We start from the raw sequence: 24,819 nt of genomic DNA, 5'->3' as shown, positions 1-24,819 counted from the left end.
CATCTCGATGGCTATCTACAACGATCAGGAGTTCGGTCCCTTCGCATTACTAACCATTCCTTTGAGTAAGCGCAAAAGAGAATATTGACGAGAGAGAACCATGAAACCCGTTAAACTAGATTATTGCTTGCACTACCCATAAAATTTCCACGACGGCTTATACTCCGGTGTTAAGGGTAAATCCTGCATTATAGCCCTGAGAAATTCAATCGGCATCTGGTTTTCCCTCAGAATCCAATCATGGAACTCCTTTTCTCCAATAATTCCAGAATCCACAATCTCACGTCTCAGTGACCGAAGCTGTAGGGCACCAAGCATATACCCGGCCTGATATAACGGGGAATAATCACCATTGAATGACCGACGAACCTCGCCCTCCGCTGTGGCGCGTTCGTGTCCGACCCGCGAGACGAGAAAGTCGATGCACTCCTGTGGTGTCATCTGGCCCATATGAAACTTGAGTGAGAAGATGATGCGGGCGCAGCGATGCATGCGCCAGAAGAGCATTCCGATGCGGTTCTCTGGGCTTTGTGGGAATCCTCTATCCCAAAAAGTCATTTCCCAGTACAAAGCACCACCCTCGATCCAGAACGGGGTGGTGAAGAGCTGGCGATAGGGACGGTAACGAGAGGCCATGTAGAGTTGTAAGTGGTGTCCAGGAATGAGCTCGTGGAAGACAGTGGCACGGGAGAAGTGGACGTTGTTTGAGCGAAGGCTCATGAGCTTGTCGTTGTGGTCCATTGAGGAGGTAGGGAAGGAGACCCGAATAGATTCGCCGCCCAGGAAAAAAGGGGCTACTTTCTGTGCGGAGGGAGACATCATGAACGTCCTCCACGTCTCAGCAGCCAGAGGAGGAACGGTCACCAAATCATTCTTGGTTACATATTCGATAGCTTCATCCGCAAGTTTGCGAACGAGTTGCGGTTGCTGCCCAGGAGAAACGTAAAGATTCTTGACGTATTCTAATGCCCTACGCCAATCTTCTCCAAAGCCCAATTCCCGTGAAGCATTCTTCATCTCTCGTTCACACCATATATATTCCTTCTCGCCGATTGTGATCAGCTCCTCTGGAGTGTAGGGTATCACTTCGGCTTCTAGGTCAGCAAGCAAACCTTCATAGCCGATTGGTTGGCCGACGATGGGGTCTTCTTCATCCGGATCCAAGCCAACAATGTTTCGTCGAATGGCTGCCGCAAGGTCTTCCAATTTCACAATCACTTGAGAATGCGGCTGTGATGTCCACCAAGTCAGTAGAGGCTCGTATCCTTCGTAAAAGCTGAACCATTCTGCGAGAGAATGCTGAAGTTGCTCCACGGCACTGGCGGCGCGGAAGGCGCTAAATTTGTCTATTTCAATGTCGCCTTTCTCGAGCCTTGTCATGAGAGATGTTATCGCTTTAGAGATGTCCTCGAGCCGCTGCGCTGCGACCTGGCCATCCACCGGGACAACCTTTTGCCTGTCCTCGCATAATTGAATAATGGACGGAGCAAATGGCCGTAGTAGGGGGTCCATCTTTTTAATCCGAGTTTCATCCAATTCGAGTCGTCGGAGGCTCCGTCTCAGAAAGTTGCTCAGAAGTAGGAAATCTATCTTATCCTCCTGGTTGTAGGATTGAAATGGCAAAGCCTCCAGTTCTCCCAGCTCTTCATGATAGTACTTTTTCAATTTGGCCACCGTGGTCGGTGAAATATCGATTGAGTAGAACCTTTTCAAGCACTCGATATCTTCGGTCACCCTTACAATGCGATGTTGGATGCTTTCGCCATGGTCGATTGGCTGTTGAACGACAGGTCGACAGATGCTCAGAGGATGCTGGACAATTCGTTTGACCATGATTCCTAACCGACGAGACGTAAATGGCGTTGAATGATTCGACCTTTCTCGGATGGCTCAATATACCTCGCTTGGCCGTTATGTCTATCACAGCGGGAGTTGTTGGCTAAGAAAGAAAATTGAGCAAATACGTATTTATGTACCCTCGGTCCATAGATTACTGCTCCGTATGGAGTATTTCAGAAGCGATCGGTAAAGCCGCCGGCTGTGGCATTGCCGATACGAAGGAGACATTTTCCGCGGGTATCCGACAATCTGGTCGATGCGGATCTGCTCTCGCCCCAAGTCGTTAAGTTATTGGACGTGCGTCTCCTCAAACTCAACGGAAGGGGCCGGAAAGGAGTGCACCACATGACGCAGGGTCCAGGAGCAAGGAGCCTTGTTTTCGGCATATTCGATATGTCTTTCACAACGTCAAGGACGCGGAGAGCATAGACTTTGGCGTGGGTCTAGCCAAGGGCAGGGGCAGCGCCACGGAGCAGTAAGCTGATTTTCGGTTGCACCCGTGGAAGATTTCTAGCTAGTTGACTAGCTAGGTACGGCGTACGGAGTAGAGAGGTGTAAAAGGTACACTCCGTAGTTGTCAGAGGGTCTGGATTCTCCTGATCCGACTTAGCTGGTCAGTGCAAGACGCTCGCCCGTCTGTTCTAACTTCTTATTGTCCTGACCTTCTCCCCGGCCTTCCTCTATCTCATGATTCCCAAGCAATGACCTGCCTGGCTGGCAGGAAACACTCCCAATGCTGTCAAGTATATATCATGCTCTACCCTAAACCCGCGGGATGAGAGACTTTGCCTTTGAGCCGAGTGAGGAGCAACCAAAACTTTCAACCTGAAGTGAGCACACTCAGAAGTTGAATGTGATTTGATATGTCATCAAAAAGAGACAGGGGCCTCCGTCCAGAACTCCCGGTCTATCCAGCAGAGTACACATTCAGCTTGCTTAGCTTCACCATAAGGCTGATGCTACGGAGCTCCAACGTAGAGGTGCAAGCTTAAAAGCCCAGGCGTCGCACGCAGGGCTCATGCGACCGGGCAGGGCAGATAGAAGGAAGCAAAACAACGCCGTACGCCTTAACCCATGAACGCGTCTACACCAGAACGCCAACACGCCGGGAGAGTTAGGGAATGGGCAAGCAAGCCGGTTTGTACACCTGCTTGTTGGTACACGGTCCTCGCGGTGATGGCGGCTTTTTGCAGCTAATGCCCTCTCTCATCAGCCTCACCTGTTGATATGATGGGGCTGATTTTTCTCTTTTTCTCATTGCTTGAGTTTACAACATTTCTTATTTACTATATACGTGTGCAGCTGGACAGCTCGGTGCATTTGGAGTTGTATCGCTTCTCTTTATGGGCCGATAGGAAGCATGGCTATATTCTACATTGGCGACATATGCTATTTGGAAATCAACTTTCCTCCTGTTGAAGCGCCCTTTCCGTGGTCCCTCTATGCAAAATTACACGATATCAAAGACACAACACCATTCGCAAAAGCAGAAAAATGGCATCAAAGGAACCGCCGATATTTAACTCCTCCATCTGAGGCGGAGGCCCATCTTTTGACATACGCCCCAACGTTGATGGCTGTTTTTCTTGTCCACCTAGCACAGTAACCTGGGCTTCAACATCGTCCGCAGAGTCATCGAGCAAGTTATCTGCCTCTTGACCTGCTGTAATCTGCTCGACAGTTCCCTCGGTGAAGGCCGATTCTGAGTCTATTGCTTCGTCGTTTTCTGCTTCCTGATTTCCTTCCCCTCTTTTGCTCTGCTCTTCTATTTCTACGTCTTCCTTTTCTTGCTCTTCGACTTCTTCAGCCTTTTTACCTTCACCTTCTTCGACTTCTTCGACTTCTTCAATCCTTTCACCTTCGACTTCTTCGACTTCTTCCACTTCTTCAATCCTTTCACCTTCAACTTCTTCGACTTCTTCAATCCTTTCACCTTCAACTTCTTCGACTTCTTCTACTTCTTCCACTTCTTCAATCCTTTCACCTTCAACTTCTTCGACTTCTTCAATCCTTTCACCTTCAACTTCTTCGACTTCTTCGACTTCTTCCACCTCTTCACCTTCTTCACCTTCTTCGACTTCTTCAACTTCTTCCACCTCTTCAACTTCTTCCACCTCTTCAACTTCTTCCACCTCTTCAACTTCTTCCACCTCTTCAACTTCTTCCACCTCTTCACCTTCTTCACCTTCTTTGACTTCTTCCACTTCTTCATCTTCTTTGACTTCTTCCACCTCTTCAACTTCTTCATCTTCTTCAGTCCTTTCACCTTCCACTTCTTCCACTTCATCAACTTCTTCGACTTCTTCAACTACTTCGCCTGTCTCTTCTACTGCTCCTACCTGCTCGGCTCCTTCCAGAATCTCATCTTGAGGAGACTGCCGGTGATTGTGGCGGGTATCATTGAGGCTACTGTGATTATTCGCGGATTCCGTTACGTCATCTTCCTCAAGCTCGGGGTACGAGAAGTCATCGGAGTCCACCCATTCAGCTCGACTGATTAAGCAAAGGGCTCACGGTCAGCCGTAACACATTAGGGATGCAAAAAGGGGGAAAGCTTGGTAAGCTGGTTAGGGCAAGGAGAACGTAAATATGCACATACCAACATGGACAACTAGCTTCCCTTGGTGTGGACCACAAACTCGATGATAAACCTCCTAGGCATGTCTCCCTCCATAAATTTATACAGTCTGCGTGAAAATTTGAACCGCATCGAGCCATGCACCATGCTATAGAGGAACGGTTTAAGGTGCCGTGACAACTCGGTACTGCCAACCTATCAATAAGGCGCTCATGACAGATCATGCATTCTTGATCGGATGTTACACGTTTCCTGGTTGCACGTGTTGCTGATGCTGAATGATTGGCTTCAATCGCTGGCGGTGCCGGTTCATTAGGAGCAGTTGAATGACTCTCTATCAAGGAACGCTGTGAACTCCTCTGAAAGGTGTGGACCAGCCGTGGAGAAGGAGTTGCGCGGGGATAAGGGGTTGCAGGAGGACTAACGAAAACAGACCCGGACGTAGGGGTTGGATTATAGGTTGAAGGAAGAATTGCAGGGGAAGCAGGAGTTGCACTGGGAGTAGGAATAGTACGGCGAGGAGAGGCTGTGCGGGGAGCAGGAGTTGCAGGAGGACTTATGAGAGCAGACCTGTACGTAAAGACTGCGCTATTGGTTGAAGAAGGAGTTGCACGGCGAGCAGGAGTTGCAGGAGGACTGATGAGAGTAGACCTGTACGTAAAGACTGCGCTATCGGTTGAAGAAGGAGAATATCTCGATCTGGCTGTTCTGAATCGATCGAAATCATTCTCCGTAGAAAGCCGATGGCGTTGCCTCGATGAAGATATAGATCCCGGCGTATAGTTCCGCATTTCTGCTGCAAGCCCATTGCCTTGGCTTCGCAGGTAATCGGCAACATCGCGCTCCCAGCGGTTTACCACGGAATAGGCTTGATTCTGATGATCCTTTCGGCAGAGCATAACGGGTGCCAGTTCTCTCAAGATTTCAGAGACACTTTGTGCATTGCGAAGAAGAGCTGTACCTTCGGCAAGCAGATCAGCGGCATAAGCCCGGTTATGTCGGGCAATCCGATTGTGACAACCGCGGCCTCTAGATACAGCATACCCCACACACGTAGAATGCACATCGACACCGATAACATCTCCAAGGCTTTCCCCTAATGTGACCGGGGCCAAGGGCCATGTGTACTCGGAGCGGTAAGAAGAGCGATACCCCCGTCGGGAGACGGCCATTGTGGACGATCAAAGGAGTCAAAAGCTGTGACAGAAGACAATAGCTCTTTGAGAGGTGGCTAATACATTGCCCTAGGTGAGCGAGAGCACGAGCAGCGAGACCAATATGATATACGGAGTATATATGTCTTGATCAACGGGGTGGGGCAACTCTCTTTTTTGCTAGATCTACATACCCGAGATGCCCAGGACTGGCTCAAAAGAAGAAACGCAGTCTTAAAGTCTAAGCCACTGTCCGAGTCGACAGGGAAAATTGTTTTGCAAACCCGGAGTACTAGCTGGACGAGAGGCCAGAATTATTCCGCACTGTGCTCCGTAAATTGCGGCACAGGCACCGAATTGATCAGCCACACACCATCTTCTGGTTCATGACGAAATACTACACGTGTAATCTCCTCATTGGCTTATATATATAAATATATAGCTGCGTCGAATGGTGTAAAAATTTTCCTTTTCAAAAGGTCTTCAAGCGCAGTGCATCTCACCCAAGGGTGGACAGGCCACCAGCCCTACCCTAGCCGCCCTCGATTTCCCATCAGTGGGCACAGAAACGACACTGAGGATTATCACAAAATTTAATTTGATATATTATACCGTACTCAATAGTCTACAAGGGGAGATTCTTAGCATGAGAACTCGATCTTGTTGACCAAAGTAATAATATAATCCCCCCCCCCCCCCCGGGAACAGATCCAGCGGCCCGGCGTTTATGTACATGGAGAATTTTGTCTCGTGGGGGCGATGGACGCGGGGCGAGCCGCAACCTTGTGTCGACTCTAGCCTGATTTGGCTAGGCAGGAACAATACGTATGTATGTACAGTCTTGGCAATGCAGGTGATTTCATTCTATCCGCCATTATCTGTGCCACCCCCGCATGCGCCCCCTTTTCCGTCAAGCACAGCCTCGGGGGCAACGGATCGGAAGAAGGCTCAACTGAGGGAAACGGTCGGTGGAGGAAAGTCAGTACATACGGAGTACTCCGTACGTCACATGCGAAATGGGCCGGTGACTGGCATGCATGTAACTCTGCCTTACCGATCGTTGATGGGGTCATTGCAAGGCGTCCCTCAAGATTCGAACACTCTAGGGGGTTCCTTCGACAGGAGATGTCTGAGGTCTTTTCTTCGTTTGATTGCTGTATTTGCTGTAGCTCTTGGTCAAATTTGTCCCACTTTGAAATGTGCTGTATTATTATATGGTCGGAGCCGTTGAGTTCCAGTCCTTGATTGAGTGGAGTGGCCCTTGCACCACCAGGAGAGTCTTGCTATATCTCTAAAACGCTCTAAAGTAGTTTCCAAGAGTGGCAGCCCCTTTTACGCTTTTTGCGGACCTTTGCATTGTATCGAATTGGACTACGAAGTAGTTTCGACTTATTCAACGTCCGCCCGTACCGGAAGCGAGTACTGTAACTTTGTGAACCCCAGAAGTTGGACCACGGCTATCCTTGTTGGATTCGCCAGTATCTTCGCTCTCTCTGTGGCTTTCCTTGTAGCCTTCCTCTTCTGCTTGATGATCCGGATTCGCAAGGCATTTTCCTGTCTCGTTTTCCGGAACACATTGAATCTCGGTAGATTTTTCAGATAAGGCAAGATTCAGAGTTGGAGGTGTCTTGGTATCTTTAGTTTTACCCCTGGCAATGGCCCTTGGTAACCAGATTTCGATTCGCCTTCCCCTCCAAGGTATCCTCTTGGCCACCGGCGTAGTTTCCGATGTAGGAGGCTCAGGAGGCCTGACATCACATGCAGTTTGTGAATTCGCATTTAGAGTATCAGAAACACGCGTCTCATGGTCTTGTGCGGGCTTTACTGAAGCTCTTCCACGGACATGCGACACTCCCAACAGTTTTCGCCGAAGAGGAGAAAAGGGCGAAAAGCGGATCTGGCTAATGCAAGCTGAAATCTGGGGCTTGAAACACCGTGATGCCCAAAACAGCAAGTTTTTCACTATCTGACATGTTGCCATTACTCCCCAGGTGAGGTTCAGCGAACTGGTCCATATGCGCACCATTTTCTGCAGAAGTTTGTAACCCTGTCAGCCTTGCACTTAAAATGGTCGATGCTAAGAGGAAGGAAAAGCAGTGAAAAGAGTTATTACATAGAAAATTGGACCAAACCCCTTAGAGCACGAATAAGCCAGCCAAACACCCAGTTCCGGACCGTGACAGGTGAACATAACCACTGGGGGAGAGGAATTGATGGTGAATGTACCAGAGCTTGTGTATAGACCTTCAAGCAGCTTAAGGGCAGCTGAGGCCGTATTTGCCGCTTGGTAGTAGCAAAAGTCAATTGGCTGTTGCTCTTCTTCCACAGGACTCAACTCCACTGCCGCCCAAGGAAAACACACTAGATGATTCTGATTGAGGGGAAATCTTTTATCCTTTGTCCATTTACTGACGCCGCTCTGCGGGGACGAAGTAAGGCCAGCGGAGCATAGGGTTCCCAGGCTCTCGATCGTAAAATTGGTGACTTGTTCAAGGTCACGAAATCCTTTGGGAAGGCCATCCAGGTCGCAAGGCCTAAGAATTGGAATCCCATATGTGAGATCGGGCTTAGGACCTATCGGCTGCGTGGCAGAACGATCGACATTTGGATACTTTTTGGCTTCATCCCAGTGAACATTGCTTGCTCTAAAGAATGATGTTAGACTTTATATGAAGAAAAGAGGAAAAATGCGTTGGCTTGCATACAAATACCACTGATCAAAGAGATAACTATTTGATCATACCCCTCCCGATGTGTTAGAAATGATTAGACGCTTTTATCCTTCGAAGTGCTACTTGACTTACTCGTATCTCGTGAGAGGTGAGAAGGTGTCCTCAAAACTTTTAAACACATAAGAATGCAGGAAATGCTGCCATTGTTCTCGTGTAGCGTTCTTGAAGCAAAGGTCTCGCGATCTCTGCGCCAGAGCCCGAAACTCCTCAATTTCGCTCTCAATAACGTTCTTCGCTACGTCCAAAGCTGGTGTTTGGAATTCAAAATCTTCAAGGTAGGCTGACTCCGGAGGGACTAAGCTACTCCCCAGGGGCAAGGATGCGATCTCATGTTGTGCGCACTCTGCGGCGAAGGTTTCCCTATGTCTGTTGGGTATGAGGAAATCAAAGGACAGAAGAGCTTCCATCAACGATTCAACACGTCCCGGCAGTCGTGATGGGCACTCGTCGCTCCGGTGAATTTGCCCGTAAGCACTGAGAATCCCCTCTGTCCACACAAAGCAAGGTATCCTACCCTCTTTGGGGGTATTGTGATCTAACCTGGGCTTATCAAGCGGCATGGTGGAATGAAGAGTACGTGTTGTCGGTTTATGATGTGCTTTGGGTATAAAGATTAAGGAACAGCTGGGAATCCCCGTTCTCTGATATCGATGTCCGGCTGTCATTATTGGGCCGGGCTCGAAGCGTGTATTTATTATGGTCATAGCAGCTATATTGGCCTGCGAATGCTATCCTCATTTGTCAGGCTTGCCGCCGGCGACCCTTGGCATCCGCAACCCTGCATTGTGTCTGGCCATACGGAATACAGGGTGGATGTCCGGGATAGATCGTTCGCAAGAACAAATCAATTCAGTTTCAGCAGCTGAACTGAATGGTCCTCTCCAAAATGGGATCTTGGGTCGGGTAAACCTGATTTGACCTGACCCACAGACCAACAGGCTCTGTAACAGGGCTCGACCCTGATCTTATAGGTTAGCTCGCCTGGTAGTTAAGCATGCATGAAAGCTCAGGGGAGCCACGAAAACCAATGGATTCCGGTGTTCAAACGGACTCGCTCGCTCTCAACTGAACCCACGGAAGCTTGGGGTCCAGATAAAACTCTGCTTTGGAGAAGTAAAAGACTATTGTTTGCTTCGCAATGTCTATTGTATAAAAGATGATGATGATATCTATCTTTGTAAATTATTTGCTTGTCGAATGTGTTCCAGAGTTCTTTTTAGTTAATCAACGAAAGAGAGCAATAAATCTCGAGAGATTTTTTGTGCTGTAGTAAACAGCACAGAGATGCAGGTCTTTATCTGACTTCTTCGGGAATAACATTGGAGTAGCTGCGGAAGAGATACTCATCCTTATTCAACCCTTTTCCAATAATTTGTTGAGTACCTTCGTAAAATAAGTAATCCAACCCGTTGATATTATACGGAATCTCATGAAGTTGTTAGTCAGCTTCGCTATTTTAGACGGCGCTTGTTCCTGGAGTTGCCAAGCCATATAGTGAACTGTTACTCAGTGCTTGCACAGTTTAGTGGAATTGCTCTGTAAACAGATACTGAGTAGTTCTTAAGACTTTACTTTTGGCTTTGGCGAAGAGGAGCAAATTTATAGAAGTTTGGAGGAATGGTTGCAACATTCAATTGCACTTTTCATCGAGCCCCCACATTCTCCACCATCTTCAGTCTTATCAGGGGTATATTCTGGATCTCGACATTGGACATGCTGAAGATATTCTGTAAGTAGGGCAGGAGAACTTCTCAGATTCAGTGATAAAGAGATCAATTTTTGAATGTTTGTTGGAGACATACACATTCAACTGTGTGTGTGTGTTTGTGCTTTTCCTTTGGTGATGCCCATGACCATTACAACCTCTCCAGCGCCATAGACGAAAGCGGGGAAGTTCCATGGACAAGCCGAGTTCCAAAGCGCAATGTCAAACTGCTCTGTGAGAGAGAGGTGCGTTCGCAAGTTACTCTTGAGGGAGATGGACAAGCAAGTTCGGGCGGCAATTTTTGTGGATCGTGGTGGAAAACCGAAACGCAAACCAAAGCAGTGGCCTCAGAAATTGTTCAACTAAGTACTCCGTAATTAAGTATCCACCACTTATCGGTGGACGACAGCTTACCACATGGGCGTGCGGTCGTTCCATGTCAGTCCCGCTTCTTGATGAGCAACAACAGATCGTAGGCGATGTTATATCTATTTGCAATCTCTGAGGAGTCCATCTTGTTGTGCTCTCAATATTTATCTGTCTGTGTTCTGACTGCCTCTTCGTGCTCTTAGCCGTTGTCAATATGGGTGAAGTCTCTGCGTCCCCACCCACGACAGTTCCCTTTTTCCATCTCGACGATTGCCATGCTCGCCGGGTGATCCAGGCGCTTCGCCGCATCCTCGCGACGGAGGTTGCGGAGGAGTCGTTTAGCATGCTGATAGATGGCCGACTGACCATGAAAGCCTTGAGGGCATGCAGACGCATCCGCCTGGGTGAAGACTATGACGAGATAGCGAAGTATACTGGGCCTAGCCAGGACACCATATCCATGTTTCGCTCTCTGCGAGAACAGTTCGATCTGTCACACGTACTAATAAAGGCATCTGTATGTTATGTGTTCCCATAAACCGACACAGTCGCCGTGATTCCATGATCCATTTAATGAAATACATGCCTAACCGTCTCCTAGTCCGCCGAGAGGTTCCAGCGCTCTGCCGTGCAGCCATCGTCTGCGGATTTTCAGCGTGGTCTGCTTGACCTGGTTGTTTCGATGGTCCATGACCTTGCCGTCAGCATTTTTGAAGAACTTCACCGGTCCAAGTACCAGACCACACCTCATCAAGGCCCCGAACGCGCTCTGCTCCCGGATTTCCGACATCCAAAATACCTCCAGTCTTATTTGTATCCACACGGGCCGATTGAGCTTGTCGGCTACTGGATGTAAACAAGGTTGTTTGGGGGAGTTGTCGTATTTGAACATGGGAATCCCCTGGGTGAGGTCAGCATAAATCCCCAACCCTTGTCAGTGTTTCTGTGTATCCTGTATACTTGTTCAAAGGTACCTTATATTAACCGAACACAGCCTGGAGCTCCCTGGATCCATTTACCTTATGAGGGAATCATGCGGATGTCCGACAAGCAACTTGATGCTTTCACCCAACTTGCTTTTACAATATCCCCTGTGCCTGACGCTGCAGCAGTGAGCGATCTCCTACCATTCAAAGCCGAACCGGATGCACAATACGTTGATTCATTTGATGCCTACAAATTCGGCTTGTTTAGAAACTGCTTTGAGCACAATCCACCCCCAAACATCAGTCGATTTAGTTGCACTGCCATGGGGAGGAATGTCACATACCCAGACTGGGTGTGTGAATATCTCAAGAAGTCATGATTCCTGATGATGGTGGTTCAAGTCTTCTTCATAATTGCGGTCCCTTCCATTTCTATTACATCCCTTTTTGTTTTGTATCGCTGTCGCTGGCCAACTGCACAGTTGCTCTTTTTTCCCAAAGGCCCTTTGTGTTTGACGGCGCGTGTATCATATACTCAGGCCTGGAGGCTCCTGGTGTTGTCTAGTCTTGGTTTTCAATTTGCTTGCTGAGCTATGTTTGCTGATTTCCAATTCATCTCTCAGTCACTGGTATACTCTTTGACATCAGCACATAACGCGAAGGGGATGGAAGGAAGCAGGCAGGGAGACCAAGGAGGTCCTGAATGTAGATTAATCTTTGTTTAGTTAACTATGTGATTTCAAGCCTCTATTTATCAATGTTGTCCTCCAATTAGATTACCCCTCACATGAGGCAAATTGGCACATCATCGAGGCGTTCTCCATGTGTCATTATTCTATTGCCCTTACACACCTTCTCTTTGTCCTCTTTCCCCGTTATGTAGAAGTAGACGAGGATTCATTACTCCAAGTAGCGCGCTTTTGGCATTCCAGTTCTTATGGCCAAACATCCCGTGATATCATGATACTATCAGTCATGGTCCCTCCTGGCAGGGAAACCCACCGAGGGGGTTCGATGTAGGTGTGCAGAAATGCGAACCAACGCTATCTGTCAAACATCGAGTGCACCAAGCCGTCCAGGATTGCTCCTGAGCTCAGAGCAACTTCGATCAAGTGGAAGGCGAGCTATCTCAGAATGTATCCAGAGGAAGTAAAAGTTGTAACAAGGTTTCCGTAGGTGAACCTGCGGAAGACAGGTCTTAGGGAGCAGTTATTCTTTTTGCCAGGCCTTTTGGTCAACACATAATTATTGAGGCTGCCTCCATTATCCTCTTGCCAGTCACCATTATGTAGGAAGCACTTCGAGATCCATTCTCCAGCCCAACCTCGGCTGTCATGGCCTGCCCTATCTTATATCACCATTGGACGAGACATCTAGGAAAAGAACAGCTCAGATGAACTATAATTTGCACCTGCAATCCTCTTCATCGGACATTGGAGTATTCCTAGGTGTGCCCCTGGAAAAGTGACAGGTCGGGCTTCATGGCTCAGGGTACTCAATCTGCTAGTAATCCAGAGAGGCTCTTGAGCGGTGAAGAGTGTCTAGCAGAAAAGAGAGCAAATATAAAGGCCAAAATCATCAAAATTATGGCTTTTAGCAGGAAGTTGGCAGTGTAGGTGGTTGTGCTAGAGGATGAAAAGTTGCCCTGTGGGGATATTTAGACTTATGGCTTCAAGTGAAGAAATGCGACTGCCTTGGGGGATAATTGAAATATATGGCTGTGCGTGAAGAAAAGTGGTTATTCCTGGGCGACAGGTTGCCTTAGGGGATAAGGAATTTGTAGCTCAAACGAGGCTTGCCGCAGTCCAAAAAGCGCCCTGAGGATATTCATGCTCCAAGACTAGGAACTCCCTGAGGAAAGGCCGCCTTTGGTGCTGAAATCATGGCCTGCCTCAGTCCATTCAGAATTCTGCGGCAAAAAATGCCTCGTGGACCGAATTGCCTTGAGAGGAAAAGCCCTAACCTGGAATCAAGTGGCTTGCCTCAGTGCTATCCTCGGCCCTGCAGCATCAGGAAAAGCATGGCTTTCAGCTGAAAGTATGTGGCCTGCCTCAGTACTATTTGATGCCCTGCAGAATCAGAGGATGTTGTGGATTTCAGCTGGCATATGTTTTTCCAAACCTTTGCACTGGGGAGCCTGTAAAGTCACAGCCTTTGGTGTGAAAAGGTGGTTTGCCCTGGGGAGGCCTGAGAATCATGGCCTTTCACTAGAAATACATTGCTTCAAACCTTTGCCCTAGGCGAGTTAAGAAAGAGGTGGTGTTTGGAGTGAAATACATGGCCCGGAATCCTTTGCCCTGTGTGAAATAGATGATTAGCCTGAGTTGCTCTGGGAAATTTGAAAAGTGTGGCTCTCACTGCAACATGATGGTCTGCCTCAGTGGTGTCTGTTGCCCTGTGGAATCTGAGCAGCACGGCTCTCAGAAGAATATAGACTGCCTCAGTGATAGAACTGCTTGGGTAGGATTGAAGCAACCTCGGTAAATAAAAGATATTCCATTCCATAGTAGAGTTGTCTTGGCGCATGGCAGCATCTGGTTGTGGGAATCAAAACTCCAAATGATTTAGTCTAGTTTCGGATACTGCCTCAGTGTACTCCGTAGGTAGTTCGATGAATATTTAATCTTTTTGCTCAACTTTTTGTCGCTATAAGTTCTTGGCTGACCTGTAAAACGCAGAAGTGCACTTCAGCCGGTCCACAACACTCTATTTCTGCATTTCAGACAGTCGGCGATAAACTTTGAGCCAATGCCAGTTTCAGTAAACTGTTTGCAGCAGTTCTATGTCCTGACTTCTCCCTCCGGGCAGCTCTTGACTTCAGGCAGCTGAGTCGACAGCAACATGGGTGGCTCCTCATTCCTTTTCCAAATGGTGTTTAGTCACCCAGGTCCTAGGCACCATGGGGCACAATTTGTTTGTTTCTCAAGGCTGTCTTGAACGATTGGCTGAGGGCACTCCATTCTTGCAGCAGGAAAGGCATCTCGTCAGGCGTCAGCTCTGATGGCACAAGCCAGGCCTCCCGGTTGATTAAAATAGACCGATATTGTAAAGTGGCCGCCTGTGTTTGGTGGTTCGATCAATGCCTGGGCAGTCGTACCTGGACGGATACTCGGTCTGTTTATTTTCCGAGTCCGTGCCAAGAGATTATAGCAAGCTAATTACGAATAAAGTTTTACAAAAAAGTTTCCCCGGCTCCGAAGAAATGTTGGCCCTGGAATCCGCAAAACTTCGTTCATCGACGCTGAGCAGCCACTTGAAATCTTCCCATCCACACCCTGCATCACGCCCCCCCTTCTCTCGGTATTTTTTGCTCTCGTCCCTCTTTTGTTTTAGTCTTAAAAGTTCAGATCACTTGCGCCTTACTACAATGGATCACTCCCGCGATCCCTGTCCCTGGTAATGGGTCTTTCTGCTGTTATACATTTATCGCGATATGTTTGACCTACTAACTCGGCTTTCTCTTAAGGGTTGCCTTATCGGATTTCGGAGGAGCATTCTGTATGGGTGTATGTACACCAGTTTTGACTACCTGCCAATACCCCTAGTATCGACTGCTTATGATCGCTGACTTTTCCACTCGACAGGCTATCGGCGGCGCCGTCTGGCATGGCGTCAAAGGTTTCAGAAACAGCCCCTACGGCGAGCGACGAATAGGAGCAATCACAGCTATCAAGGCGCGAGCGCCTGTTCTAGGAGGCAACTTTGGTGTCTGGGGGGGTCTATTCTCGACATTTGATTGCGCCGTGAAAGGAATTCGGAAGAAGGAAGATCCTTATAATGCCAGTATGTTTCCGCGGGCCTCACCAGTAGTAATCACATACGACATCTACTGACTCTCACTCCTTTTTTTCCTAGTCATTGCCGGTTTCTTCACTGGCGGTGCTTTGGCAATCAGAGGCGGGTACAAGGCTGCTCGGAACTCGGCTATTATGTGCGGCGTTTTCCTCGCAGTCATCGAAGGTGTGGGTATTGGATTCCAGCGGATGATGGCCGATAATACAAGATTAGATGTGAGACAGGATCCTGCTTCTTCCCCGCTTTCAAGCCTACCAAACCCAAGCTAACTGTCATTGCAGCTTCCTCCACCTCCAACAGACAAGGCCGTTGCCTAACTTTCCCCCGTTTAATCCACCAGTTACCGCGTTATAATCCTTCTCGCAATGCTGTATAGCCCTGTATCATATCAACTCTTTTTTTATTTGCTTTACCTCCGGCGTCTTGGGCTACGGGTCATGAATCCAAAAAGGGCATGGCAAGGTGTTTTTGTTTATAATCCCTTACTCCAGGACTTTCGAAATATATATTTTCGCATATTTGTGTCCCTTTTCCAGCCACCCTAGACTGAAACCCGCCGTGAATCTCCAAACCACCAAGTCAAAGTGGAATTGGAGACCTTGGACGCGCGCTTGGCCTAGCCGGGGAGGGAATTGGTATACTAACATTGGCTAAAGGCGCACTGAGCAAAATCCTTGGCAGAATGAAAGCCGATGCTGAAACCTGGGAGATAAAGTTTGGCGTGTGGAGGAAGACTTAGTTATAGAGGGAGCTATACATATGGGTACAAACGTCGGTCGAATTCTTAGCACGCCCCTGTGCTCCAATTAATGCCAATGTATTACTTTCGATTTGTTTCTCTGGTAGACTTATAACGACACATATTATACACACAGCACCTGGACTTGCTTTTCCTAGTCTCTCGGGTCCCCTGCCTCCAGAACACAAGCCCCACGGCAATTCATGCTGCCTCTTGATATCTCTGGATCATCTTCGGGATTCCACCAAATTGGCATATTTCGCTAGTATTTCGACATTCTTGAGAGCGCCCCGGGTCATCATAAGTTGTTCGAATAATCTTATCCGCCTCTAGATAATAAAGGCTTTGCTTGATGCCCATCTTCGAGACCTCAGATTCGCTGTGGCATTGGAGGCAGTTCCGGAAAAAGTTGCTGCGCAGCATGGCCCTATAAAATTTGGGACTTGAGGGCACCCACTGGCACCGGAGGAGTAGTTAAAAGGCTGGTTAGTGAGATCATGGTTGATTCGTTCGGGAGTCATAAACCGTGGCCGGGGCCGGCGCATCAGGTCATTGCTTGGCCGACATCAGCGCAAGGAAAAGTGAACATATGAATCAGGGTCTACGGAGTACTTGGTGTAAAGAACATCATGTGAATATCCCTGCCATCCGGAGTACAGGATATCAGGCTAGGATGCGTTGTTCCTCATCAAGGACCAGCTACCACCAGGCCCAATGCTGCAACTGTGCCAGGTCGGGGTGTTTTGGAGCTGGGGAAGGCAACGGTGCAAGTGTTGCCGGGACATAGGGCAAGTCTAAGCGAACCCATGCAAACTTCCTTCCGTCATCAAATCAAGCTCGACGATCAGCTTTTTTTTTGACTGCCTCGTTTTCCAAACCCGCTCCCCAAATTTACCAGGTCAATTTACCATCCACCTTGTACTTTGATAATTCAGTCATATCGTCTACACGATGTTCTCCCTCAGAGCAATTTCCCGTTCGCTTCCCCGAACGCTTCCTAGATCCATCGCCAGACCTCTCCGAAACACAGTTCCAAAGCATGCATTCACCCAGCCAGCATGGGGCCTAGCCTCGCGCCCAGCTTATGCCGCATTCTCTACAACGAGGGCTAGATGGGAATCAGCTGGTCAAGGTACTGTTTGGCCTCAATTTATGGTTGTTACTACACTATAGCTAATGCTGTTTATGCTCTTGCAGTCGACGTTGAACTCGCCGCTAAATTCCAGGACGAGCTTGCTTTAGAGACGGAAACTGGTGAAGCAGACAAACTCCCGGAATCGCTGAAATACTTTTTAGAAAATGGCCCATTTGAGGTATTCATATGCCTGTGCTGGTTGGTTGGCCCTGTGCTGATAGCTTGACAAGATCCAAGACACCCCAGGCGAGGAAGAGGTTATTATGACCCGTAAATTTGGAGATGAAAAGTATGCCTCTCCCACTAGGCCTGATATATTATTCATTTTACTAATTATGTTACGTGTAGGATCCGAGTTTCCTTCTCAATTGCCGACCTACAGAACCTTGGCGCTGAGAATGATTATGACACCGCGCTTTCCGATGAACTCGAAGATGTCGACTCTCATGCTATCAACGAGAAAGGCGCCAAACCCGGAAACATCAAGGTGGCTCCAGAGGACAAAGTTGCGCCCTCTGACCGCGAGGAAGATCTAGGACTAGACGAGGAGGCGCCCGAACCTGGATACCCCGTGCATGCCAATGTTACCATCGAGAAGCCTGGTAAGGGTTGCATGTACGCCGAATGTCTAGTTGAAGATGGCGTGACCCAGATCCTGGAGCTCCAATACTTCGAGAAGGCCGATATTGCCAACGCCCAGTCTGCCGATAAGCAGTGGGCTAGAGGCAATATCTACGCTGGCCCACCATTTGGAAACTTGGATGAGGACTTGCAGATCCTTGTGGAGAGATACTTGGAAGAGCGAGGCATCGATGCTGCTCTTGCCTCTTTCATCCCTGACTACATTGATTTCAAGGAACAGAGGGAATATGTCCGCTGGCTCGGAAGTAAGTTTACATTCCCGTCCCGGTTCTCTGCATAGGCGCACCCCGGAGCTAACTTGATCTTTTGTCACAGACTTGAAGAAGTTTGTCGAAGTGTAAATTAATTTGCCCCATTCAACTGCCATTTGGCCTGAATAAAGATGCCCATGCCGGTGTCATCCCTCAACTCTAACTTCTATGCGATGTCTTTCTAACATCATCATGTTCACTTAACTTTCACTGGGAACAATACCTGGTTCAGACACAAAATTTGTACCTTATGTATGGCTTTGGTTGTGTTTGGACAAGATGGAGTTTATTATGGCGGTTATGGCCAGCAGATAGTCCATTTTTGCCTCTTTCCTCCGTGTAATATAGAAACGGCGCATCGATGAAATTCCTACTGGTGCATACACAGTAATCTGCGGATCATACTTCGCTCTTCTATGCCCGCCAGGTAAACTTAATTCGATGATACTCCTTACTCCATTCCAGAGCTTGACAATGTTGTTCGAAACATTGGCTCAAGATCCGATTATATCTCCAAAGTCGTCATGTCCTGCCACGGGGTAGAGAAATATAAGACGCATTCGCTAGGCATCCGAACCTCGAAGTCTACTACAGACACTCAATCAGGAAGAACCGATACGCATCCCTGAACGCCATAAAAATTCGCCTTTTCCCTGCGACCCAACATCCCTAAGACGAAGTCAATGAGGCTAAAAGTCCATGCTACCCTGTTCTCCAGCGCCATCCTCCTCCCTCTCCCTTTTCCCTGACGCCCGCTCATCCCGATTCAAACTCGCAACAAAGGTTCTAAAGTAATCAATATATGGCCTCAGCTTTGTCTTTTCGTAATCCTGTAGTCTCCTCTTCTTCATGTCGTCGCCATCTGCGCCATCATCTTCGTCACCGGCTGACATTTTTGTATCCGTCGCTTCAGGTCGATGTTCCGTGTCCCATGCATTAATTTCATCCAACAATTCCGCCACCGTGGGCACCTCGAGGGGGTTGAATTGCTCCACTCTTTTCACATCGATAGGCACGCAGACTCGGCCCGTGCCCGGGTGCACGACAAAAGGTGACTTAAGCAAATGGATCAATTTCTTGCTGACTTCTGCGTCAAGTCGGGGGTACGTGTATTCTAGGATAATATCCTCCTTAGCTTCCAAGAGTGCCTTTGTGTCCAGATCCCGGTTTCCAGATGCTTTCGCCACGTCGTCAATGTCAGACCATTTCGACGAGCTGCCACGCGAAGGGGCAGACTCCCATTTTTTCTGAAGGGCATCTTTGAGAGACTTGTCAGGGATGAATTGGAGGAGTCGGGCAGCTTGGTCCGAGGAGGAGAAAGTATCTTGGTTGTTGAGAATTGTGGAGCGAAAATAGGGAATGAGGATATTTCGACTGCGCTCAACATGGGGATGGAGAGGCCGCTTCAGATTTACGCGTTTCCCGCTCTGTGCGCCACCGCGGACAACCTCTAGGTATCCTGCGATAGCCTTTCTTCTTTCATCGGTGAGGTTTCTTGCTCGCTGATCGCATACCCAAGCGTGAGCACCTCGGCGACCAGAATAGACCCAGAGTATATGTTCGAAACCAAAATCGTCACGTAGAGCTCTGTCGATTACTTTAATCGCCATTGTCACAAACGCCCAGCACTTCGGACAGATGTTTGCCTTCTCGCAGCATGTTCGAATATCATCGTAATCTGTCAAGTCGATATCAAAAACCAATTCTTTGGAAACCGGTCTAAATGCGCTGGACTTGCGAAGTGATTTGCGGTCGCGTGGATTTGTGCTGTAAACAGGGCCAATTTCAAATCTCGAGGGGTTGAGGCGCAGGATATCCTTGCGGAGACTATAAAATATTAGCTAACAATATATGGTCCAATCTCTGAGCATGAAATTGCTAATCCTACCCTTCAGCCGTGGGGTATGATTGATACCGTAAATATGCGTCGTTTTGGAGGGTGAATGCGAACTCTCGATTCCCAAAATCTACGGAAGGTTTTATCCCATGATTCAACCATTGAAATAAATATTTAAATGGAAACAAGCGCTGGTAAAACGCATACATCGTCTCCGTGTCAATTTTCGCAGGCTGAGGCCCCGGATTCCTATCGCCCACAATATCAGCACTCGATCGCCCTGTGTGACTGTGCGGGGTCAAGACTATGAGTCGTACTCTGCGTTTTCGGATTGAGAGCCATGTGAGGCCGGTTCTGTGGCACTGGAAAATGGATACTCATCATCGTCGTCATCGTCCTTGAATAAATCTTCTAGTTTCACATCACTCGTTCCTTGCGCTGCCGTGCGTTCGTTTGGATCGTGTGCATTCCCGTCTTGGGCCTCTGACGCCTCCGCATTCTCGGAGATCGCGGGTGCGTCCGGAAGGACCTCGTCGTCAGACATTGACCGAATCCTCGAATGATGCGAATGCGACGGCAAAACCTTTGGTTCATCAATCTTCAAGGCCACCGCATGGGACTCTCCGCTTGAGCTGTTGTTCGAAGTGTGAAGTACGCGACAAGACGCGTGACGCGTTGAGTGGTTGGGTTAACTAACTAATTTCACGGGCAGCGAAGCCAACCTTCGTCTTGGCGCAGCGTTTCCATTTCCTTAAATTCCTAGTTAGATCGTGGCGGCTAGTAGCGTCACTCAAAGATGCTGCATCAGTGCCGCTTCCTGGAGAGGAAGCTCTCTGATTAGAAATATCCATTAGGGTCTTCCCAGGATCGTGTTTCTTAGAACTATTCCGGAGTAGGCAGATTGGAGAAATGAAACTTGAAGAAGAACAGAGTTTGGCCTTCTGTTGGGTTTGCCGGGCGGAAGTTATGCTTTGGCCCACGCCCTGCTGCAAATGTGAAAATGTGCTTGTCTTTTTTTTTTTTTTATTTTCAGGCGGGCCGAACCCGATGACTCGCCTCCCACCTGAGTCGTCCTGTGGCGTTGTCTCTCCGTCTCAATTGCAGTGGAATGACATTTCTTTCACCATTTTCCAGTGGATTTATCTTGGAAAAGACCTTGCATTCACTGCCTTTTAGAGGCTATGCCCCTTGATAAGCTATTACCCTAGGATTCTACAGTATGTCACGAACGTCCACAGAAGTACGGCGCCCCGCATCAATCTACCAGACAGTATCCAAATCTACTGGAGTAATCCTGTCCACTTCCCCTGAGCAGGTAACGGGTGCTTCTCACAATGTCTCGCGAGAGAACCTGACGGGCGAAATTTCTACCAATGCGCCGGGTGCGACCCAGATATCCGCGCTCAAAGCAGTGATTATCATTGCAACAGCTTCGAGCATGACGCTCATGAATTCGTTGCTCACGGGTATTTTAACCGTGGGGCTACCTGTGATTGCAAAGGATATTGGACTGGCCGAGAACCTGCTACTCTGGTATGTGCGCAATTTCCACCATTTGCTATAGCCATTGATCCTTATCATGCCTCTAGGCCGGCATCAGTATATGGCCTAGCATGTGGTTGCACCCTCCTGCTCTCTGGCTCAGTGGGAGATGTAGTTGGTAGCCGACCACTTTATCTTGCGGGATGCGGCCTGCTCTCTGCTTTTACCTTAGGCTGTGGCCTTGCTACAACAGGAATTCAACTTATTGTCTTCCGTGCGATCTCGGGTGTCGCCCTGTCTCTTAGCCTTCCCAGTGCTGTATGTATCATTACGACAACGTTTCAGCCTGGGAAACGGAGAAACATCGCCTTTGCATGTCTTGGTGCGGCTCAGCCTGTAGGATTTTCCCTGGGGATTGTGCTTGGAGGCGTGCTCATTGCGGGAATTGGATGGAGATATGGTTATTATATCGTTGCCGCGTTGAACATTTGCATTCTTCTCATTGCGGTTTGGCAGATCCCGAAGGATCCTCGAATGGTCTCGCCAATTACCTTGAGGCGCTTGTACAATGAAATCGACTGGATAGGAACAATTCTTATCAGCTTGTCGCTTGGAATATTCTCCTATACCCTATCGTATGCTTCCTTTCCTCCGAACCACTCTGGCGTCTAAAATATTAATGCTTATCTTAGGACAATGACTGCTTCTATTCGCGAACTCGTTAAACCGGTCAACCTCTCCTTGCTAATCCTATCCCTTGTTATTTTCGTGGCATTCATATTCTGGATATTTCGCCAGGAAAAGCTTGGACGCGTCGCGATGGTCCCACCCTCCCTGTTCAAAGCAGATGCGGCGTCTGCACCCCGCCGGGCACGCAACTTCACGGCCATCTGTATCTCCGTTTTCTTGACCTGGGCCGTCTTCAACGCCTTCCAGTACTTCACATCGCTCTACTTCCAGCGAATCCAAAATCTGTCAGCGCTCCAAGCCTCCGTCCGCTTTATTCCCATGGTCATCTCGGGCGCCCTGACCAACATCGCCACTGGCCTCCTGGTTCCTAGGGTGAAGGCCAACGTACTCTGTATTGTCGCAGCGATTGTATCCGCTATCGCACCCTTGCTTATGGCGGCCGCCAAGCCTGAATGGAGCTACTGGACAGCGCCATTTCTCTCCGTGGCGCTCATTCCTGTTTCTGCAGACACGCTGTTCACGGTGTCAAATCTCGTAATCACTTCCGCCTTTCCTGCTAAAATGCATGGCCTGGCGGGTGGAGTGTTTAATACTATCTCTCAGATCGGAATGTCTGTCGGCCTCGCCGTTACTGCCGTTGCAGCGAATGCTGTTACCGGTGATGTGGGGGCTGGCGACGAGGGTGACAGAAACGAGATGGTGGTCGAAGCAGTCCTGAAGGGGTATCAAGCGGCGTATTGGATGAGTTTTGCGGCGGGAGCAGTGATTGTGGGCTTGAGCTGGTGGGGGCTGAGAGGGATAGGCCGGATCGGTCTCAAGAGCGATTAGATTGTTTCTTTTCTTCATGGATAAAAGCTGGGTAAGGGGATAATAAAAGAAAGGCTCATTATTATGGATAGAAATGGCTTGCGCGGGTTTACTGTTAAGAAACATTCAACAGTGGAGTGAGGTATTCTAAACATAGGCAAGCGAATTTCAAAGCCCGGATCAGATAAATGTCGAGCCCCTGCACCAAAATCCATGACATCGTAGGTTTAATTCATAATATCGTAGTATGTATGGAGTACGGTATATACATAGATGTATGACGGTGGTATCCCCACATTAATGGGCCTTGACTGATTGGGCTTGGCCTTGTGCCTGATCTTTCAGTATGCCCTGAGGAATCTCACTCACTTGGTTATTCCTCGCCTGCTCCTCCCTAATCTTCTGCAGCAAGGTCGGATACTATCAATTTTGTCAGTAAGAAGAACTGTCCCAGAGTAGGAGACATGAGAGACATGAAAGAGCACTCACCCATCTTTCTCCCACATCTGGATGGCTTTTCACCCTATTCATCAAAGTCGCCTCCCCTAGATGCCCCCACCGGCCCTTAGAGAATGTGAATTCGATATCATCCTCACGGATTCCATTCTTCTGGATGACTTCCTGCCGGAGAGCCTTGACGTGCTCTGGAACCTCCATACTTTCGAAAGTAGCATCGTAACTCACGCCCTGGAAGAATGGAACACTATACCGGGCGCCGGAGCCTCGTGCCGGAGAGAGAACGCGATGCGTTGTGCTATTGTCTCGTCAGCGGACCCAAAAACACACCTTAGCCACCGAAATGTTGCAGTCCATGGTTACCTCTGGCAAACACCCTGGGTGATGGCCTCCAGCCCCTGACCAATTGCCACCACTAGCGTCCCATCAATGGGCGGGCAATCGATCCATTCTCCCCGATGGTTCTGCACCTGTAGTCCTCGATGATGACTTGCCTGCAACAAATAGCTCGTCAACATACTATCTTTGTGCGGACCGACCCCCTGCTGCTCTACATCTCCGTCAATACCTAGCTCTTCCAGGTCAGGGTATTTCACGATCTTCAACTTATGCTGCTGATCGGCGTCGAAGAAGCGATTGAAAGCGTCGGACGGGAGTCCGATGGCCTCAGCAACAAGGGAGATGAACTCCATACTAATAGCCCCCATCTTCTTCATGTACTCTTCGTACACGGGCCGGAAGCGGGGAATGGACTGCTCATCGGGCCATTGGTTGGGGGCGAGAAGGTTGTGGTAGAGGGGATCGGATGAGGAGGGAAGGGGATGGTTGGTGGAGAGGTCGATTTGCTCGCGCCAATCGGTTTTGAAGCGGGTGATTTCGTTTCCAAGTTTGCTGTATCCTAATCACGAAGAAGAGAGCAGTGATGGTTAACTAGAGGTCCTGAAACGTGGTGGTGGAGAGATATCGCGGTCAGGGGAGTTGTATCGGGATGCGGGATGGCGGTAGTCGGCATACCGAGAAAACTGGGCGCATTTTTCATCTCAATTTCCAATTTCTTCTCTGTCGGCAGGTCAAAGAACCGCTTTCCTTCTGTGATGACATCCTGGATCAGTTTGGAGTCGATGCCGGTGTTTTTGATGTAGAGGAAGCCCACTTCAAGGAGGGCATGGCGGAGGTCGAGCAGGAAGGCTGGTTTGGAGCTGGGATCCCGGGCCTGAGAGAGGTCTAGAATAGGGATGGAATCGAAAGACATGGTTGTAGGGCCAAACCGAAGGGATAACTAGCACACTGGAGCAAATCTTATCCGTTGACATAGAACTGCGTTTCTTGGAGGATAATCTTGTTGAATATATTGCCCTGTGCTCTCGACCCCAAAGGGCGGGGAAGAATCTCGGGCAATGATGACATCTGAGGCTGGTATTGCGTTCCCTGCGGAGTCATCCTCGACGTTCTCCGAGCGCTTGAAACTCGAGATCCTCGGCAAAGGCGAATCAGCAGCTGCAGCAACCTAATAACGAGTTAGTTGTAGCAGCCATCCCGCCAAAATTGTAATTTTAACACAAACTTTCACATAAATGCATCAGACACTAATATAACTAACTAATTAGCGTAGCTACAGATCAGCACTCTCAGCATCGCACACTGATTGAGTATTTTTGGAAGAAATCATCTCATATCATAGC

The 24,819-nt window shown here is 48.7% G+C and overlaps 10 protein-coding genes across 10 annotated transcripts; 5 read left to right on the top strand and 5 right to left on the bottom strand.

Moving 5' to 3' along the window:
- Positions 1 to 53: 53 nt before the first annotated feature.
- On the bottom strand, positions 54 to 1,833 carry D8B26_000124 (uncharacterized protein; the record flags this gene model as incomplete). Its single annotated transcript, XM_003067663.2, has 1 exon — positions 54 to 1,833. One exon carries the CDS (start codon positions 1,831 to 1,833, stop codon positions 133 to 135), a length of 1,701 nt encoding a protein of 566 aa, XP_003067709.2. The 3' UTR covers positions 54 to 132.
- A 1,320-nt stretch (positions 1,834 to 3,153) lies between these two features.
- D8B26_000123 (uncharacterized protein) lies at positions 3,154 to 5,621 on the bottom strand. The gene is made up of 4 exons (XM_066123119.1): positions 4,439 to 5,621; positions 4,025 to 4,332; positions 3,857 to 3,907; positions 3,154 to 3,697 (listed from the first exon to the last, which is right to left on the bottom strand). The coding sequence occupies exons 1-4, from the start codon at positions 5,587 to 5,589 to the stop codon at positions 3,300 to 3,302; spliced, it is 1,908 nt and encodes a 635-aa protein (XP_065979191.1). The 5' UTR covers positions 5,590 to 5,621; the 3' UTR covers positions 3,154 to 3,299.
- A 1,343-nt stretch (positions 5,622 to 6,964) lies between these two features.
- Positions 6,965 to 8,863, bottom strand: D8B26_000122 (uncharacterized protein; the record flags this gene model as incomplete). Its single annotated transcript, XM_066123118.1, has 4 exons — positions 6,965 to 7,600; positions 7,685 to 8,216; positions 8,277 to 8,300; positions 8,376 to 8,863. The coding sequence occupies 4 exons, from the start codon at positions 8,861 to 8,863 to the stop codon at positions 6,965 to 6,967; spliced, it is 1,680 nt and encodes a 559-aa protein (XP_065979190.1).
- A 1,728-nt stretch (positions 8,864 to 10,591) lies between these two features.
- Positions 10,592 to 11,233, top strand: D8B26_000121 (uncharacterized protein; the record flags this gene model as incomplete). Its single annotated transcript, XM_003067666.1, has 2 exons — positions 10,592 to 10,894; positions 10,979 to 11,233. 2 exons carry the CDS (start codon positions 10,592 to 10,594, stop codon positions 11,231 to 11,233), a joined length of 558 nt encoding a protein of 185 aa, XP_003067712.1.
- A 34-nt stretch (positions 11,234 to 11,267) lies between these two features.
- D8B26_000120 (uncharacterized protein) lies at positions 11,268 to 12,061 on the top strand (the record flags this gene model as incomplete). The annotated part of the gene is made up of 2 exons (XM_066123117.1): positions 11,268 to 11,282; positions 11,372 to 12,061. 2 exons carry the CDS (start codon positions 11,268 to 11,270, stop codon positions 11,681 to 11,683), a joined length of 327 nt encoding a protein of 108 aa, XP_065979189.1. The 3' UTR covers positions 11,684 to 12,061.
- A 2,609-nt stretch (positions 12,062 to 14,670) lies between these two features.
- TIM17 (translocase of the inner membrane) lies at positions 14,671 to 15,415 on the top strand (the record flags this gene model as incomplete). Its single annotated transcript, XM_003067667.2, has 5 exons — positions 14,671 to 14,699; positions 14,770 to 14,809; positions 14,888 to 15,086; positions 15,159 to 15,313; positions 15,380 to 15,415. The coding sequence occupies 5 exons, from the start codon at positions 14,671 to 14,673 to the stop codon at positions 15,413 to 15,415; spliced, it is 459 nt and encodes a 152-aa protein (XP_003067713.1).
- Positions 15,416 to 16,788: 1,373 nt separating this feature from the next.
- Positions 16,789 to 17,955, top strand: D8B26_000118 (uncharacterized protein; the record flags this gene model as incomplete). Its single annotated transcript, XM_003067668.2, has 5 exons — positions 16,789 to 16,969; positions 17,035 to 17,150; positions 17,203 to 17,261; positions 17,321 to 17,859; positions 17,930 to 17,955. The coding sequence occupies 5 exons, from the start codon at positions 16,789 to 16,791 to the stop codon at positions 17,953 to 17,955; spliced, it is 921 nt and encodes a 306-aa protein (XP_003067714.1).
- Positions 17,956 to 18,341: 386 nt separating this feature from the next.
- On the bottom strand, positions 18,342 to 20,246 carry D8B26_000117 (uncharacterized protein; the record flags this gene model as incomplete). Its single annotated transcript, XM_003067669.2, has 3 exons — positions 18,342 to 19,692; positions 19,754 to 19,951; positions 20,020 to 20,246. 3 exons carry the CDS (start codon positions 20,244 to 20,246, stop codon positions 18,555 to 18,557), a joined length of 1,563 nt encoding a protein of 520 aa, XP_003067715.1. The 3' UTR covers positions 18,342 to 18,554.
- Positions 20,247 to 20,776: 530 nt separating this feature from the next.
- Positions 20,777 to 22,789, top strand: D8B26_000116 (uncharacterized protein). Its single transcript, XM_003067670.2, has 3 exons — positions 20,777 to 21,235; positions 21,292 to 21,819; positions 21,877 to 22,789. The coding sequence occupies exons 1-3, from the start codon at positions 20,922 to 20,924 to the stop codon at positions 22,700 to 22,702; spliced, it is 1,668 nt and encodes a 555-aa protein (XP_003067716.2). The 5' UTR covers positions 20,777 to 20,921; the 3' UTR covers positions 22,703 to 22,789.
- On the bottom strand, positions 21,877 to 24,437 carry D8B26_000115 (uncharacterized protein). The gene is made up of 4 exons (XM_003067671.2): positions 24,152 to 24,437; positions 23,501 to 24,035; positions 23,171 to 23,435; positions 21,877 to 23,101 (listed from the first exon to the last, which is right to left on the bottom strand). The coding sequence occupies exons 1-4, from the start codon at positions 24,387 to 24,389 to the stop codon at positions 22,979 to 22,981; spliced, it is 1,161 nt and encodes a 386-aa protein (XP_003067717.1). The 5' UTR covers positions 24,390 to 24,437; the 3' UTR covers positions 21,877 to 22,978.
- Between the last annotated feature and the right edge of the window lie 382 nt (positions 24,438 to 24,819).

Source organism: Coccidioides posadasii, chromosome 1, assembly GCF_018416015.2.
Source record: "Coccidioides posadasii str. Silveira chromosome 1, complete sequence".
NCBI classification, from domain to species: Eukaryota; Fungi; Ascomycota; class Eurotiomycetes; order Onygenales; family Onygenaceae; genus Coccidioides; species Coccidioides posadasii.
Note: the sequence above shows the minus strand (reverse complement) of the source record. Positions and strands in the feature narration are given on the sequence as shown.

What these genes read in the sequence shown, in the direction of transcription:
- D8B26_000123 (XM_066123119.1), bottom strand. Translation starts at nt 5,589, where the DNA reads ATGGCCGTCTCCCGACGGGGGTATCGCTCTTCTTACCGCTCCGAGTAC. An exon ending in AGTGGAAGAAGTCAAAGAAG is followed by an intron (nt 3,908 to 4,024) that starts GTGAAGAAGGTG and finishes AAGTCGAAGAAG; the next exon opens with GTGAAGAAGGTGAAGAGGTG. An exon ending in AGAAGTCGAAGAAGTTGAAG is followed by an intron (nt 3,698 to 3,856) that starts GTGAAAGGATTG and finishes AAGAAGTCGAAG; the next exon opens with GTGAAAGGATTGAAGAAGTC.
- D8B26_000116 (XM_003067670.2), top strand. Translation starts at nt 20,922, where the DNA reads ATGTCACGAACGTCCACAGAAGTACGGCGCCCCGCATCAATCTACCAG. An exon ending in GCCGAGAACCTGCTACTCTG is followed by an intron (nt 21,236 to 21,291) that starts GTATGTGCGCAA and finishes TCATGCCTCTAG; the next exon opens with GCCGGCATCAGTATATGGCC. An exon ending in ATATTCTCCTATACCCTATC is followed by an intron (nt 21,820 to 21,876) that starts GTATGCTTCCTT and finishes TGCTTATCTTAG; the next exon opens with GACAATGACTGCTTCTATTC.
- D8B26_000115 (XM_003067671.2), bottom strand. Translation starts at nt 24,389, where the DNA reads ATGTCTTTCGATTCCATCCCTATTCTAGACCTCTCTCAGGCCCGGGAT. An exon ending in AAATGCGCCCAGTTTTCTCG is followed by an intron (nt 24,036 to 24,151) that starts GTATGCCGACTA and finishes CTTCGTGATTAG; the next exon opens with GATACAGCAAACTTGGAAAC. An exon ending in CAGATGTGGGAGAAAGATGG is followed by an intron (nt 23,102 to 23,170) that starts GTGAGTGCTCTT and finishes CAAAATTGATAG; the next exon opens with TATCCGACCTTGCTGCAGAA.